The following is a 13,782-nucleotide window of genomic DNA, read 5'->3' on the forward strand; positions in this document are numbered from 1 at the left end:
ATTGATGTTTCTCCACATGGAGAAGAGCAGGTTTGTGTGAAGGTGATGGGTTCCATTTTGAACATGAGTTCAAGGAGAAGTGTCCAAGAAACTGATGGGTGTATCACTATATCTACCTACTGACCTATCTATCCATCTATCATCCATCCATCCATTAATCATCCATCATTATCATCCTTCTCTCCATCCATCCATCCATCCACCCACCCATGCATCCATCCATCCGAATCATCTAACTGGGAAGCTAGTTTTGGGAATTGTCACCAAAGACTCTGGAGCAGATGAAATCTCCAAGGGATAGAGAACGGGACCTTGCGTGAGTCTGGCTTTCCATGACTCACACTTGCTTAGAGGAGTATACCTGTGCATTCCAAGGGCCACTGGGGTAAGCAGAGACCAAGCTGAGAAGACAGAGGCACGTATTCTGCACATTGGCAGCATCTCACCTGCTTGCTCACCTGATAGCTATTACTGACTCCAGTGACACAAGTGGTATGTGGAGATGTTATGACTTGGATCTGGAACGTTCCTAAGTCTTGTGTGTCAAGGGCTTAGTTCCCAATGTAATAATGTTCAGAAGTGTGTCTTTTTGGAAATTACTGAATTATGAGTGCTCTAACCTCATCAGTGGACCAATTCATTTGATGGATTAATAATTTGAATGGACTACTGGGAGTTGATGGAAACCTAGGCCCGCGAGGCATGGTTTGAAGAAGAGACTATATTTTCTCCCTGCCCCTTCATTTCTCTCTTTCTGTATCCTGGTTGCCATGAACTGAGCAGATTTCTTCCACCACACCTTTCCACCATGATGTTTCTACCTTGGAGTCAGCTAACCATGGACTGAAAACTCTAAAACCATAAGTCAAAATATATCTTGCCTCCTTTAAGTTGTCCCTTTCAAATATTTGTCACAATGATGAAAAACTGACCAACACTGTGGCCATCAGGCAGGAGGGGGCAGGGTGGGGCCAGAGTCCATGCTACTTACACATTGAGAGGTTGCCAGGCTGGCCACTGGGCTTTGGCTTTGATGACAGTGAGGACCTCATCACTCTGCAAAACAGAACCAAAGATATTTAGTGAACAAAGCTGGGTTCATGGACACATAAGGGATTTGACATGGTGACACCATCCATCCCCATTCCCTCACCTGCTAGAGACTCTACCAGTACCATCATGGAGCCATCTTGTCCCACAGCCTCAGCAACACCAGGAGGTAGGACTTAATGTCCAGTTGTGCCTGGTGCAGCCTGGGCACTGATGAGCCCACTGAGCCACACCTTTGGTCTCAGCTCAGCCCATTCCTTCCCCATTGGAATCAGAGCTCTGACTTGGACTTTGCCTTAATGAGCCAGATTTCCATATCATGTCCAGCCTGAAGGGCCAAGTCAAGTGCTCTGTATACAGCCATGAGTGGGGGCCTGCTTCAGGCCAGCAGAGTCAGCAGGAGCCACGGTGCAGCCTACACTTGAACCCAAGCACTGTCACCCTCAGAGTCCCTCCTCCATTCCTTGGACATGGAGGCCAGAACAGAACCCGAGCTCTCCATACTTTGTTACACTCATGACATACTGCTCTGCTTTGCTTTGGACAGTGTACAGAGCACTATTAAAGTATGGGGAACCTAAAACCTAAAAGAAAGAACTTGATAATTAACACTTTGAAGAAAGCATTAAGTGGTCATCATAAGGCAAAAATTTGAACCCTGTTGATGTTGCTTGATTTTGAAGTTTGGTTGGGTTTTTGCTTTCAGTTACCCACTGGGGATGGAGGGCATCATGGTTTGCAAGGATTAAGGCCTGCAGAACCCCAAATTCTGCTTTGGCAGGGGTTTCCCCAGAGTAATCATCTGTTTATGGATTCCCCTGGTCCCAGTAGTGCCCAGACACCATTGTATAGAAAATTCCAGAATGTTGCCAACTGGGGAAAGAAGAATTTTGTTGCCAAATGAAGAGATCCCTGAGTTCCAGGGAACAGAGACTCATGTGGCTAGTTCACAGCTGTGCCCTAATCCAGCTGTGCCTGGAAGTAGAACATTTGGGTTGAATTGGTGCACTTCCCCTTGGTTGGATAACTTGCTCAGAAAACCCACAGCCCTAAACTGGAAGGAAAGAGATCTGAGGTGTCTTCCAGGCTCAGGCCCTAAAATGATAAAGTAACCTTTGGGTCCAGAGTGTTTATTCCACCACCAGGGAAGGAGTCTTTGGGTGGTGGGCCCCTGAGAGAAAGGGGGCCCATCAGATCCAGCTTGGCTGGGGCTTGTACAGATAGTGCTGGGTGAGGTGAAGGGCGGAAGCCAGGCCCATAGAACACGTTGTCACAGTTCCCAGTCCCTTGCTGAGTGCGGGCTCCCTGGTGTACACACTTTGGTTGGAGGAATCTTCAGATGGATACATGTCCCCATGTTCATAGGTCTACAGGAAAAGCATCTCCTAGCCCAACCTGGGTGGTTGCATTTCTCATGGAAGATTTATTTGCTTATCATGTATGCTTCCTCATCTGTACCTGGTAAACAACTGATAGAGGCTGTTTACCATGAAGTCAGGTGGAACAGGAGCTGTCTCCTGAGTGCTAGCTCTGTATCTCCCATAACCTCCAGTCTCACATGAACCCCTTCATCTGACCCCAGAACCCTGTTCCTTTCCCAGCACATCCTGTCTGGGTTTCGTGCATACCTGCCACTGCCTGAACCTGACATGGGGTGACACCACCTTCCTCCGGCTCCTACCCCATCACGCCAGATACTGTGTTCAAGTCCATAAATCTGATCATACCCATTCCCAACCCAAAGCCACCAAAGGCTCCCCACAACGTCCATCATCGCTTCTTGCTTCCCATGTGGTCCTCATCATCTAACTCTGGTCTACATTTTTTTCTTTGATTTTCTAGAATAATATACACTCATTGTAGAAAATTTTAGTATTGCAGAAGCACACGATGTAAATGTTCAGTACATTCTACTTCAACATCTACCCTTCCTTCTGTTTCCTTCTCCTTCTGCAGAATGTTACAGTTTGGCATGGGCCTTTCCAGACCTTTTACTGTGCTTACACAACTCTGTGTGTGTGCATATGTACTATATGCAGCTTTTCCCACAAAATTGCATCATACCGAAAATCTTGTTCTGCACCATGACTTTAGCATTTTTCCTTAGTACCATATCACAAGAATATTCCCGTCAGTACATACCGTAGGCTATTTACAATATATACTAAATATCATAGTTCTCTGTTAAAATTATTTGAAGTGTTGGAAATCTTCAAATTATGGCAAGATAGGTCAAGATATAAAAATGAAATGTGAGATATGAGATTCAAATAATGAGGTACTGTCTGCTGACAATCCTTTTGCCCTTGAAGAAATACTTCACTAAAAAATAAAATCAATGTGAGTGGAGCTGAGGTGACCACTGAGCTAGCCCTGCAGATTCACCTTGCTTTACAATTAAATCTTGATTTTCATGTCCTAGCTAATGACATATTGATTTTGCTTTTGCAGTATATAACTCAACAACAATAGTTTAGACCCTCCATTAGCGTTTATTTATGGTGATGAAATTCTATCTGCATTTTTGAGATCTGTGGAGTCTCCAAGGATGGGAGGTCCATATGCGTGGCCATTACAGCTTCTGCTATAAGTCATTTCATTCGGATTATACAACATCTGTCTTATCAATGCTTATTGTTCCTTTTTGTGATCCTTTGTATTATTCAGTAGAATAGGAAAAGAGCATATTGGAACACTCGCTCAAAAAACTCATTTGTTTTTGTTGAAACGTTAAAGTTCTCTGATACAGCCTAAATCATACAAGATTGGAGAAAGACTGACTTCTTCATGGCCACGGATGCTCTGTGAATTGTTGAAAAGGCAAATCACACCACTGTTAGTGATGAGCATATAGAATTCCTTAGCATGGGTGTTTTCCACTTAACTAACATTGTTAGTGGCTATTTAATTTTTTTCCACAAATGATGTTTCTATGAAGACTTGTATGCATATTTTTTTGTTCACACACCCAAGGGTTCCTGTGTCATGGATTGCTAGGGATGATCAAAGGATGAAGAAACTTAAAATTGTGGTAGCACCTACCAAATTGCCCTCCAAATGCCTGTACCAATTTATACTCCCAGTAAGAATGTATGTGTGCTCAGGTCCTTACAACTTTGGGCACACCGGATCCTATGTATCCTTTTAGTATTCACTAATCCAGTAGCAGGAAAGTAGAGTGGTTGAGGGCACAAGATCTAGAGTCAGAACTGAGTTCAAATCCTGGTTGCACCATTTACTAGTTCTGTGTTTTCTGGCAAGTCTCTGGACCTCTCTTAATTTTCTCATCTTTGAAATGGGATCCATGTGTGGTTGTCAGGGGACTGAATGACACAGTTCATGTGGAGGCAGCGCCTGGCACATAGGAAATGTTTCATTAATATAGCCATCATTCTTATTTTTAGGAACATTCAGACGGAGCTGTTGTTAGAATCGAGTTGCCCTGTTCGGGTACAGAGAAGTTTCCAGTTGCTTCTACAAACCCATAAAACCTCAGGCCTTTTTCTCATTTGCAGACAAGCTATCAGTCTGCAGGGGCACCTGACAGGAGGCTTCTGTAGCCAGGCAAGCCTTGGATGGGGCTGCTGGGCGTCAGGCGTTTCCCATTCTGAAGAATGAAGGACTTAAACTCAGAGTAAGCAATCCATATTTTAGACTTAAATGAAAAGCTTGTTTTAACAAGTCTCTAAGGCACTTAGGATAGGATCTTCCAGGGATCCTCAGAGCCCTTTTACGTCTCCCATAGGACCCTTTTCAAACAAAGTATTTCAAGGCATTCACAGTTCATGTCTTGTTTGGATGGCATTAATGCTTTCCCAAAGATATGCCAATTAAAATAAAAAACCCCAAAGAAACTGCAGGTCACTCATGTCCACCTTTCATTATACTTTTGGAAAACATATTGCAAGATGTGATAACCGGACTCGTACCACACACCCCCTGGTGCCAAATGGGAACAGCACAGTCCCCAACAGGCCAGGGCTGAGGTCAGATGCAGAGTGAGGAGGGTTCGTGCAGCGTGACAATGAGACTGGGAAGGCTGGAGGCAAAAATGACATCAGAGTCAGGTGATGCAAGGCTGCGCAGAGTAGGGAGTAAGAAAGTGGACTGGAGTCAGGACAGGGACCCTTACCCTGCACTGGTCCTCCTATGGACTCCAGAGTGGGCACCCTGTGAGAGGGAGTTCTGAGCACCTCAGCCATGCCCCGAGCCAGAGACTGCTAGTCTGTCACTTCCTCCCTGCCTGGTTCCTCGACTGCTCTCTTCCTGCACCTTCCTGGCTCCCGGCTTTTTGACTTCAACTCCCAGTCGTGAACCGCAACACTGTTTCCTCATCTGAAGGCCCTTCTCCTGCTGTCAGGCAGGCAAAGCTGCCCTGACCCGCGGTCTTGGAGTGAGCTCAGCCAATTTCCCTGAAGCCCCTCCATGCCTGCTTCCCCTAGGAGCGGAAGTGGGATGTGATTCCTTGATCAGGGAGGAAAAGGAATTGAAACAGGTTGAAATAAGAACTGGTACTGATTTACGCTCTAGGCACCTTGCTAATTATCTATATATAGCACCTCAGTCCTCACAGCACATTGGCAAGGCAGGTACAGATTTTTAAACTTAGAAACACTCATTTGTCCAGGTTAATTTTACTGAACGGTGAATTTAGGCTGAGCTAGGGTTTAAACCTCAGTCTGACTCCAGAGAACCCAGGCAGAGGGGAAGGGTAAAGAACCAGCCCCACCTCGCATGCTTTGCTGTCCACAAGGCATGTCCCGACTGACCCTCAGTTCTGCATATTACAGTCACGCTGGCAGGTGTTCCCATCAGACAGTGTTCGCCATACTGCTGAAGTTCATGCTGTCCTGAGAACCAGCTTTGATGACAGAGGGGAGGACCAGGCTTGTCGAGTTGGAGAGACACTGTTTACTACTATGGGGGGAACCTGATGACCATGCAGTGGTCCAAGTGCCCAGCAGACTAGACACCCATCCGTGCACTGCACACTTTCTCATTTATCAGCTTATTTCTTTTTCGTTTGCAGTACTCTGGGTTAAACCCAGGGCCTCAAACATGCTAAGCAAGTTCTCTCCCACTGAGTTACATCACCAGCCATTTTATAAAAAAAAATATTTTGAGATAGGGTCTTGCTCAGTTGCTAAGGCTGGTGTCAAACTTGAGCTCCTCCTTCCTCAGCCTCCTGAGTTGCTAGGATTACAGGCGTGTGCCGCTGTGTTCGGAAACCTTTGTGAACAGCTATTATCCTTTTTATTGCAGACGAGGAAACTGGAGCTCAGAGATGTCAAGTGACTTGTTCAAGACCGCCCAGGAACCACGACTCCAGTATGGTGTTTCTGATCCCCAAACTCATGCTTTTTCCACCTTCCCTGACATTCTTCCTATTCCTCATGTTTCAGTAAGAATGTGGCTGATCCTGGTGGCAGTTTTCTCCCAAAAGCCCCTTAGAGGCACAGGCTCACCCAGTTTCCTCTGGGAGGGCACACAGATCCCAGTGAGCACCATTTAGGTCCATTATTGCTTCTGCCCTTTCCCAGAATTCCCACTTACCACCCACAGAAAAACCAGTCCTGATAGCATCCACCTCTGAAGGTAACTTTCTCCTCCCTTGATGAGCGTCCCGGTGATGAGCAGCAGGAAATGAGCCATTTTATGAGGTGATATCAGGGCTATAAGCATCTTTAAAGTCAGTAGTGCTCAACGGTAGCCTCCCATCAGGCTCTGGCTCTCTCAAATTGTAAATAAAGCCAGATAGCTCATCTTTGGTGGCATTTCACAGTTTGCTCATGATCTCATGTGGTCTACACTGTGTCCCTTTGAGGTTGACAGGCATATGGTCCCCTTCTCTCAGATGAAGTAACTGGGACTTTCCTCTCCTCTGGAACTGATCTTGTTGTGTTCACCTGTGACCTGAGCCAAAGCCAATGTCAGCTCCTAGCCCTCAGCTTCCATGACTGTCAGCAGTGTTTGATACAGCTAGATTTTAATCTTCTGTCCCTGCCCATCATTTTCATTTGGATACCTAATTAATGTCTTGAACTTGACAGTGTGACTTAAACCAAACTCCCAATCTTCCCCTCCTCAAATCCAGAATCTCTCATTTTTCCCATCCCATTGAAGGGCAATGCTGTTGTTCCAGGTGTTGGTCCTTGGCGCCTCTCTCTCACGCCCCACATCCAACCCAGCAGCACGTCTGTCAACTCCAATTCCAGAATATCTTCACTGTCATCATTTGCCTGTCACCATCCTGGCCCAAGCCACCATTGTAACCTGGGTTTCTGTCATTATTTTCTAGAGGTCCCTCTGTTTCCCCCCTCATCCTCTGCGGTGGTCTAGTGTCCTCTGAAGGTTTGTGTGTTGGAGGCTTGCTTCCCAGGGAAGTGTTGGGAGAGGGTGGGACCTTGGGAGGTGGAGCCTAGTGGGAGGTCAATGGACAGCATGCCCTTTAAAAGGACTAAGGTGTTTCTTGTGGGACCCTGGTTAGTTCTTGAGAGTAGACGGTTATAAAAGATTGGGGCTTGCCCAGATTGTGTCTGGCTTCCTGTGTCAAGATGTGATCACCAGCTCCTGCACAAGCTTTCTCCATTGCTGTCTACCATGACGTCACGCTACTGAAAGGGCCCTTGCCAGAACTGAGCTGATGCACGTACCTTATGAACATGATAAAGACCCAGAAAATGAAACTAAATTCAAGACTGAACTGTCAATCTCCAACACTGTGAGGTAAATAAATCTCTTTTCATTATAAAGCTAGTTACCTCACGTTTTACATTACAGCAATGAAAGCAGACTAATACACTTTCCTCCATCTTCTCTTCATGCAACAGCCATATCATGACATTCCTCTGGTCAAACCTGTACACTGGCCTTGCATCTCACAATAAACGGGGACCTTGTGATGGCCCCAAGGCCCTTCTCAACCTGCTTCTCCTCCCCATGACTTCACTAACCTCATCTCTTACTCTTTGTCCCTTCACCCACTTTGTCTCAGCATCTCAGGTTTTTTACTTTTCTCCAGGCATGCCAGGTACACTGTGCTTGCTGTTCTCTGCATCTGGAAGGTTGTTATCCCAGATATCAGAGCACCTGATCCTTTGCCTCATCTAAGTCTGTGCTCGAATGTCACCTTTTCACTGATGACCACAGCTGTTACCTGCCCCTTCCTTAACCCAGCACCCCCATTCCTGTATCTGAATACCTCTTCTCCATAACAATTTACTGTTTTTTTTTAAATTACTTTTAAAGATTTGTTCTAATTAGTTATACATGACAGTAGGATGCATTTTGGTACATCATACATAAATGGAGTATAACTTCTGATTCTTCTGGTTGTACATAATGCAGAATCACACTGGTCATGTAGTCATATAAGTACATAAGGTAATAATGTCTGATTCATTGTGCTATCATTCCTACCCCCTTGCCCCCTTGCCCCCTCCACTCCCTTAGCTCCCCTCCGCCTAATTCAAAGTTGTTCATTACTTTTTATTACCCCTCTCTCTCCCTGCTGGACTAGAAGCTTGAGGAGGACAAGGATGTTTGTCCATTTTGTTCACTGCTGTACTATGTTGAGATCCTTGCTGAGAATGTCCTCCATCAATATTTATTGAATGAATGAGAGGGTAGGACCAGGAAGGGGCTGGTGTCCTTCTGAGCACCAATCTGCCTGCCCTACATGGCTTAGGATGAATCCAGAACTATGTGACATGATACTGATCTGGGCATTAGCTGGAGAGCACCTGAGGAGCAGGTGAGAGCATCAGCCCCAGAACTGCCAGGCTGTAGAAGGAGAGAGAAGGGAAGCCACACAGAGATAACATTAGAAACCAAGCTCCAAGCTCATGGATTCTGGGTCTTCCTCAGGAGGGCATCCAAGTGGCCCTGCTGCCATGTGTAAGTGCCCGTTCAAAGCCTTGTCCCCCGGGAAGCCATTGCAAGCTGCTGTCTGATCAGCTATTTCAAAGCCACAGAAGGTATCTGAAGCCCATTAACAGATCCACAAGAATAGGATGCGTTTGCACAGAAGCATTTCAAATTCAATTTCTTTTTATTTCTTTTCAAACACAGCCTGTAATTCCGATGGGAAAATTGCATAATGCTTGTAGATAACGATTTTCTCCTGAGACGGCTTTGTGGAAGCAGCTTGGCATTTCTGAAGCTGGAGCGGAAGGACCCTCAGAGCTGCCCTGGCCTTCCCACTATCTCTCCAGCCACAGCCGACCATGGTGGCCAGTTAGCTCTGAAGTCCTGCACCACCCCATACCTTCTGTGCTGGTACTGACTACTAGCTTGTCCCTTGGTTACTGAAGAACCAGTCTTGGGTCTAACTTTATTTTCTGGATTTTTGTTGTATTCTTTGTAATGTTCACCAAAACCTGCTTCTGCTCTCAATCTGAAGAGGTCAGTGGGATGGGGTGAGGGTGTCTCCCATCTGCCCAGCCTCACACTTCCCTTCTGCAGCTGCTCCTCTCTACCTTTTATCTTATCTCCAGTGATTAGGAAAAGCTTAGTGCCCAGGCCGGAGCTGAGAAGTAAAAAGCGGGCTGTTCCAGGGGATAGTCCAGCATCCTGCAGGTGACACCAAATCCAAACAGGCGAGAAGGTGCTAAGCAGGAGCCATCTGCTTCCAGACAGGAGCCAGGGAGCATGAGGCAGGCCAGGACTGGCTGCTGTGCCTCCCTCTCCTGGGAGCACATCTGTGGTCTTAAAGGTCTCCTTGCTGTTTTTCCATCTCCATCCTCCCTCCTGAGGATGGGTCCTGTCTCTAAAGCCAGTGGTGGACTGTGTCCTCCCTGTATCCCCAGCACCAGGCTGACCTGTGGGAGGTCTGTGGGGAATGTTTAAAGAATGAAAAATGAATTAGTTAATTAAACAATTAATTGATGACAAGCAAGTGAAGCCCCTGGTCTTCACCACCCTCCTGGGGGGAGGTTCTAGGGGGTCCCTTGTTCTGAGGGCAATGGGATGGGGACCCAGCAAGGGGCTGGTGAGCAGAAGATGATGTGATGTGATAGACATTTGCAGGGGAATTCTGCTGGCTGCTGTGGGAGAGTGAACTGTAGTAAGGCAAGAGGGGAAGCAGGGACACTGGTAGGAGGCCATCACAGTGACCAGGTAGGTGACACTGGACAGGGAAGAGCAATGGAGGGCTGAGAAGCATGGGATGCCAGATGTATGTGTGTTCAAGGAAGACTCGACAGGTTCTGGGGATGGATTAGATGTGGGGCCCAAGTATGATCCCAGGGGGAGGTGTCCAGGAAGCCACTAGATATGCTGGGCTGGACACCAAGAGAGAAGTCTAGGCCGGAGATAGGAAGTTTAGTTATCAGCAGGTAGATAGTGGAATCACAGGGTAGCTTATCTGGGAGTGAGGGGAGGCAGAGAGGAGGATGGGGAAGAGCCAAGCAGCCTCTGAAGAAAAGGCCAGGGAAATAGTAGGACACCTTGAGCTGCCCCTACCACCTCTGCTGCCCGCTGACAGTGGCCACCTCTGCCCACTGAAAAAGCAACCCAAGCAGGTGCAGGAGCAGCAAGAAGGTAGAGCAGTGGAGTCGGCGAGCCCTGACAGCTCCCTTTGTGGGGTTTCCTGTGAAACAAAGTCAAGAAAAAGGGCTGTAGTGGGAAGAACATGCATTTTTTTTTTTTTTTTTTTAAGATGAGAGAAATGCGGGCAAGTTTGTACGGGCAAGTTTGTACGTCCAAGAGTGCTATCCAACACAGACGGGAAACGAAGAGGGCTGGGGAGAGGGTGTGCCCTTGCAGAAGTGGAGTCCATGAGAGGGGAGAAGAGGGGTGTCAGACCTACACTCTGCGGGGCGGGCAAGTGGCCTTCCAGCCTTCCAAGAATATGGAAGGGGAGAGAGAGCACGGCTGCCCGTGGGTACCGGCGTTGTTGGGGACAAGCAGCAAAGACGCATTCCTCCTGCAGCTCCCGACCGAGGCCCCAACCTGTGCCAGGCTCCCCTGTAGGTGCTGGGCGCAGAGCCCTGAACAAAAACGACACTCAGCTCTGTCCTTGCAAAACTTTGATTCCAGTGCGGGAGGCAACATAAACAAAGGAACAGTGACAGAGCGAGTGAGCTTCCCATCACTGTGACAAAATATCTGAGGAGTGCGAGGAGGCAAGGCTTGCTGGTCTCTAGGCCCTGACGCTCACTACATCACGGCGGGAGTGTGTGGCACAGGAGGCCGGTTCACTCCACTGTGGCCGAGAAGCAAAAGAGAGAGAGGACGGGACCAGGGTTCCAATATCCCCTTCGAGGACACTCTCCCCAATGACGTAACTTCCGTCCACCAGGCCCCACCTCCTAAGGGTTTCCTCACCTCCCAATAGCGCCATAGGCCGGGGACCAAGACTCCAATTCATGAACCTCTGGGGGACATTCCAGGTCCAAACTACAGCACACAGTATGTCAGAGTTGTCTGCTTCTCTGGGGAACATAAAGCAGGGGGAAATGAGAGGGAAGGACAGGATCCGGGAGAAGAAGAAATATGGCAATTTTAGGCGGAGTGGTGGAGGAAGTCTTCATTGATGAAGGGATTCAAGTATTTACAGATGGAATTGCTAATGCAAACGAAAAAGGCCAGGGACACACTCTGCCAAAGTGAGGATGCACCTTACATCCTAAAAGGAGGTCTTTATAATTAAAATAAAACATTTTAGGGAGTGGGGAAGCGGGGGCAGAGAGAGAGAGAGAGAGAGAGAGAGAGAGAGAGAGAGAGAGAAAGCAAAAAGAATTTCCCATAATCCTACCATAGTTACCCAGCAGCTGTTGTCAGTTGGTATATTCATTTGTATGTCTTCATCACATCATTGAGATCATAGCTTTTGCGCGCGCACACACACACACACACACACACCACCTGTATTTTGTATCTTTTCTGTTTCACATTGATGGTCTTTGGCTTCATCATTAAGAGTCATATCACAAATGAGATCCTAAGATATAGTCAATTTACAAAGCAAGTACAGAACAGTTTGTATAGTCATCTACTCGTATAAGAATTCATCAACCATTGTGCAAAGAAAGGATGGAGATAAAGACAATGTGTGTATGTTTCTAGTGCATAAAATATCTCTGGAAGGAATTTTAAGAAATTGACAAAAATAGGTTGCCTCAAGGGAAGGGAGCCAGTTAACCAGGGAGCAAAGAAAAGGCCAAGACTTTCCCCTGTGTACTCTTATGTATCCTGTATTTCGAACCACATTGCCATTTAAGAAATATGGAAAGAGAAAAGAAAAGGCCATATTCTAGGTTGCTTCCCTGGTTTTCTCAGCTGGACGGCGATGCAGGTTTGAGCTAGGCACTGTTCGAGGCAAGGGAAGGAGCAGAGCTGGTAGGTAGGAGCCCAGGTAGTGACCAGGAGTGTGGGCAGAGGGGACAGGAAAGCCACTTGCAGGGCCTGGGTTCAGAAGACAGCCCACGAGTTCTTTACTTGACAATTTCAAAGCCTGTTAGGCTTTGTTAGACAAGGAATATCTTTAAAATAAATGCAGTTTCAAAAGAAATGAGAATTCATCAGTACTTCAAGATTTCCTTTTCCCTTTCTCCACTCAGGAGCTTCTGACCCAGGTATTGTACCGGCAGCCTGTTTTTCTGGGTCCTTAAATATAATAACATTTTGCTTCATCATCTCCCTTTATCCACTGATTTCCATAAAAAGCTTTCAAATTATTAAGTAATGAAGCTCCAAATGACCTGTACAGGGAAGCGTGTCTTAAGGTGCTCAGCACATTAGTAACAAATAAGGTTCCTGGGAATGCTGCTTCTTAAATGGTGTCATTTAAATGCAAAGTAACAGCTCTTATAAGCAGAAGAAAGTCAACCTTTTCCATTCCTGAGACCCCACACTCTTGAGAAGAGACTTGAGAGACAGTAAGAGAAGTTTTGTGTTACCAGCTGACACTGAAAGGATGTCCCTGCTAGGAATTTGAGATCTCACACACACACAGGCTGGCCTCTTCCAGCCTCCCTGTGGCCACAGAAGCGTCCCTGAGTGTGAAACCCCCACTTTAGTTATTACTGTAGCCTCATGGAGAAGGAGTGAGGGAACAGTGGTGCCATCTGGCAGAGGAGGCTTGTCACCTGTGCTCTGTGCAAGTTAGAGGAAGTTGCTGTACTCTGAGCCTGATTCCCTATCTGTGAAACACGTTTACTGAACCACCTGATGGGTCAGGTGCTGGGCACTGGGCATTGGGCGGTGGACAAGGACACCATCCCTGTCTTGCAGAGTTGTCTTCTAGTGGTTTCACGATCGTGCATGAGGATAAGATGAGACAAGGGAAGGAAAGGACCAGGAGAATGGCAGCGAGAAGCGCAGCTCTGATTGCTTAGTCAGCCTGCAGACTCTTCCCCTCCCTCTCAAGAGGGTGTCCTTCTCACTACTGCCCCACCTACCCTTTGGCAAATCTCCCACATTACCCATCATGCCCAAGGTGCTTTTGTGCTGGATCCCTTTGCCTTTTTCTCTTGTCTCCTCAGTACTCCTTTTTGGCTAAACCTTCTGGATGCCCCTGACTCTCAAACTTTTCCACGACCTTATTCAAGCTGTGCTATTATTTGCATGGATATGTGTCCACTTGGATGTCACCCCCACCAGAACACATCTAGCAAAGTGTCCATCTCTTAATATTCACCTGATCAAATCTGGAGCACGGATGCTCCGAAAAGGAAAGTTTCTATCCCCGATGTTCAACACACATCGTGAGAGGATCTGGAAATTGGTATT

General features: G+C 46.9%; 1 protein-coding gene across 1 annotated transcript in view; it reads right to left on the reverse strand.

Moving 5' to 3' along the window:
• The window catches only part of SPON1 (spondin 1), a 281,080-nt gene that overhangs the window by 33,725 nt on the left and 233,573 nt on the right, over nucleotides 1–13,782 (reverse strand). The window contains exon 7 of the mRNA XM_079104241.1: nucleotides 992–1,056. Within this exon, the coding sequence (XP_078960367.1) occupies nucleotides 992–1,056 (65 nt within the window). The remainder of the gene's footprint in view (nucleotides 1–991; nucleotides 1,057–13,782) is intronic.

The sequence above is a fragment of the Sciurus vulgaris genome (assembly GCF_902686455.1).
Source record: "Sciurus vulgaris genome assembly, chromosome: 11".
NCBI lineage: Eukaryota > Metazoa > Chordata > Mammalia > Rodentia > Sciuridae > Sciurus > Sciurus vulgaris.